The 3,935-nt window shown below is 46.2% G+C and overlaps 1 protein-coding gene across 1 annotated transcript; it reads left to right on the top strand.

The window, feature by feature from the left end:
• Positions 1–248: 248 nt before the first annotated feature.
• Positions 249–1,950, top strand: LOC142290285 (uncharacterized). Its single transcript, XM_075334239.1, has 2 exons — positions 249–1,044; positions 1,521–1,950. Exons 1-2 carry the CDS (start codon positions 252–254, stop codon positions 1,526–1,528), a joined length of 801 nt encoding a protein of 266 aa, XP_075190354.1. The 5' UTR covers positions 249–251; the 3' UTR covers positions 1,529–1,950.
• Positions 1,951–3,935: the final 1,985 nt, after the last annotated feature.

The following is a 3,935-nucleotide window of genomic DNA, read 5'->3' as shown; positions in this document are numbered from 1 at the left end:
ATAAACAAGCGTCTGGGACCGCGATGGGTGCCCGCTGTGCCCCCTCCTACGCCAACCTGTTTTTGGGTTGGTGGGAGGAGACACAGGTGGCGCCCATCGCTTTGTTCCAGAGGCACGTGTCAAACTGGTTTAGATACATCGACGATGTTCTCTTTCTCTGGACAGGTGACCGTGCGTCTTGTGAAGATTTTATTGCCCAGCTGAATGAGAACCCGTGGCACATCCGACTTTCTGCAAGTATGTCAACAACAATGGTGGAATTCCTTGATTTGAGGGTTATGTTGGAGAATAACCATATTACAACATCCCTGTTCCGGAAACAGACGGCTACCAACAGTGTGTTACATTATTCCTCTTTTCATCCGAGACATGTGCGAGACGGGATACCCAAGGGGCAGTTTTTGCGAGTACGCCGCAATTGTACTGATGTCACCACCTTCAGGAATGAGGCACAAGATTTGACCACGCGATTTATCAAGAGAGGATACCCACGCAAGGTTGTTTCTAAAGCCTTCCAACACTCAGCCAACACTCCACGGTCCGACACGTTTCGGGGCAGACTGAGAACTGAGATGGGTACTATAAACCTGGTGACCACATATAACAACCATTGGGATAAGGTACGACAGGTTCTTACAAAAAATTGGAATATCCTCCTTAGTGAGCCCAGGTTGACTCCATTTATCAGCGCCCATCCCAAATTGACCGCAAAACGTGCGATGAATTTGAAGGATATGCTTTCTTCTAGCCATTTTAAGAGACCCACTATTCCTTTGGGTCGGGGACACAAACTTGTTGGGTCTTTCCCGTGTGGGGACTGCACCATTTGCCCTTTTCTTGTTGCTGACAGTTGTGTTCGCATTGGTGTTTTTCCAGGAACCATCACCACCAAATTTTACTCAAACTGTCGAAGTAGGAATGTTGTGTATCTCCTGATTTGCGAGTGTCCAAAACTTTATGTCGGACAGACCACACAGGAGCTTCGCCGCAGGATCCAGCACCATTTCTCTGACATCGGTCGAGCACAAAAAGACCAAGCTCAAGGTAAGCCCATTTCCTCTGTGGCTAAACACTTCCTTGACTCACATGGTTGCTCGTTTCGCAAGGTCCAGATCCTGGTATTGGATCATGTTCAAATGAACATCAGGGGGGGTAGGGTATCTGACGAATTATTGAGAAGGGAAGCGAGATGGATATACCAACTTCAGAGTCTCTCCCCCCAGGGATTGAATGAGGAACTTTTGTTCACCGGCTTCTACAAGAAGTAAATGCTTGGCCTGCACCAATTACATGGGATATTCCCAGTTGGATGTGGCATCCCATTCACTTGGGGATTTGTGAGAGCCTCATCACATTTACACCAGTATTTTTGGTGGGTCTGGCCTTCCACCCCTTTCTCTCGCCCCCCCCTCTCCCCCCCCACTCTTCCCCCTCCCCCCCCCCCTCCCCCCTCTTCCCACCTCCCCACTCTTTGGTGTGGATACAATCTTGATTATGTATTTACCTTTTTAACATTCCAGGGTTCTGACCATGTGGGCTTGGCTCCATTTGCCCTGAACAGGGTCTGTTGACTACAGCTCGTGAAGAATTTATGTACACACAAATAATCACTTTTGGACGTCCGTTCCTTGATGTCCAGTGACGTGCAGACTGGAGTCCGTCCTTCTGGGCTCTTCCTTCTTTCTTGGTCTTTGGAGCTGTGGGATTACCCGAACTATGATCTGAAGCGTTCTTTTGTCTACCTTTCGGTGATGGATACATTCAAGTTGCTGACCACTTCTGGAAGACCCGCCTCAATGGGACTCTGCCATTTATTTGGACATTATCTCTACCTGGCAATCCCCCTTTTTTTGGACACTTATATATCATGTGAACATGCTATACCTGTATGGGTGACCAGAACACACCCTTTTGCTTGCTCAGTTTGGTCTCATGACCTGCTTGTAATTCCGAGGCGTTTTCTGGCTAGCCCCCTTGTAGGTTACCAACCCTCTAGTGGGGCTTTCTGTATTAATAATTTGGTCTTCTTGGTTCCCTTATGGTCCTTCATATGCATATTACCTACTTCATGTACTCAGACTATGTGCTTGTGTCATCCAAGCACACAGGTCTATTTTTGTGCTAATCTGGGATGGGGGTTCGTGTACCTGTACTGTTTTCTGTTATGTCCTCTGAACAAAGACTTTTTTCTGTGACAAATTCATACAATGGCTGTGTGGTTTCCCTGTAGGCCCGTATTTTGGGCAACAGAGTCCTCTATGCTAGTATGCATTTACATAGCGCATGGGCATTAAGTGGTGAGATAAATATTTTTCGGGAACAGTATCCATATTCAATCTTTATTGGATGTATGCGTGTGGTTCTGTGCGCACAGATTGTGAATGCTTGAGTTCTTGTTATTCAGTTATACTGGCCTTAATGGGCTGTGCTGCCCACTGAGATCATTTCTCTGCTTTTGAATGGGACATTGCTGATGTCTCGGCGCATGCGCGATGAGAAGCACTGTTTTTGGCATGGTGTCATATAGACACGTGATGCAGGCCACAAGTGTTTGTGCGTGACATATCAGCATTGTGTGTGCATAACATAGGTACCCGTATGATGGATTAACACTCAATGTTACTCTAGTGGTAACTTGAGTATTACCTCTGTGCTGTCAGGTTTTTTTAATCCCTGCACTTGAAATGTCCCTTCGGGGATCTCTTACTGAAACTGCGCACGCGCAGATTCATGTGGATTTCCGTATATACAAAGTGACTTGCGTTATTCATCTAGCACATATGTACTACCTGTTTCGCATGCATAGTGTACAATATATATGTCTTTTGTATACCTATTTCACTATACTAAGGGATTGCTAATCGTGCTTGTGGCGCTGATATCACTGCGCCTGCGTTCGGGCTGTGACGTTTGCCTGCAAAAAGGGACCACATGATTTGATCACATGATTCACAATGGCGGTGCCTATCGGCGTCTTCAGGTTGCATAGCGACCTGGCATTGGAGCTTGCAATTGGGCTGTGACGCTTGTCTGCAAAAAAAAACAAAAAAAAAAACAAAAAGGGTACCACATGATTTGATCACATGACTCACAATGGCGGCGCCCATCGGCATCTTCAGGTTGCATAGCGACCTCTCCCTCCTCCTCCTTGCCCATGCTGGTAAGCAATCTTCTTTGATTATAATGGCTATTTAAGACATACCTACCATAGTGTGCCTCACTTTCCCCTGAGGAAGCTACAACTCCTTGTAGCGATACGCGTGGGGTTTCCACCCCACCCTTCTCATGATATTTGCTTTGCCATTTACCCCGTGCAGGACCCCTGGGTATGTGATTTGCCTTATACTGGTTCCAGACATTTGTTTTCAGGGCAGATTATTTTCATGCGGCTTTGAGGTATTTGTATGCAGCAATTGTCCTTCTGCCTGCTATTGTCTCATTTAGCATGCCGTGTTCACTGCCTGTTATTGATTGAACAAGGTTTTTTTGGCTATCACACTTACTCTGACTTATTATGTGGGGTTTCTCTTTGGCTTGCTGAGAGGGTGGGGTGTATTTTGGTGGCTCATATTATTGGCACCAAATGTATGTACAAGCTTTTTTGCTTTTTTAATTGTTTTTAATGAACATCTGTGTGTTTGTATGTCCTTTTTGATTAATAAAATGATATTATATGGTCATTTCTGGTGATCCCACTTGTTGCACATTTTCTTTTTCTCTTGTGTACCATAAGGGTAGGCTGAAGCCTAGGATTAACCTCCGCACCCTGACCCTTCCTAGGGTATGTGGTGGAGCTGGTCTCCCCAATTTTAGGGGTTACATGCATGCTGCGGCCCTATCCCGCCTGGTGGACTGGCACTCTAACAAGGACTCTAAGCAGTGGATACAGGTAGAGCAGGAGGGATTGGGGATACCACTAAGACATCTCCCATGGC

The sequence above is a fragment of the Anomaloglossus baeobatrachus genome, chromosome 2, assembly GCF_048569485.1.
Source record: "Anomaloglossus baeobatrachus isolate aAnoBae1 chromosome 2, aAnoBae1.hap1, whole genome shotgun sequence".
Taxonomy (NCBI): Eukaryota; Metazoa; Chordata; class Amphibia; order Anura; family Aromobatidae; genus Anomaloglossus; species Anomaloglossus baeobatrachus.
Note: the sequence above shows the minus strand (reverse complement) of the source record. Positions and strands in the feature narration are given on the sequence as shown.

What these genes read in the sequence shown, in the direction of transcription:
- LOC142290285 (XM_075334239.1), top strand. Translation starts at nt 252, where the DNA reads ATGGTGGAATTCCTTGATTTGAGGGTTATGTTGGAGAATAACCATATT.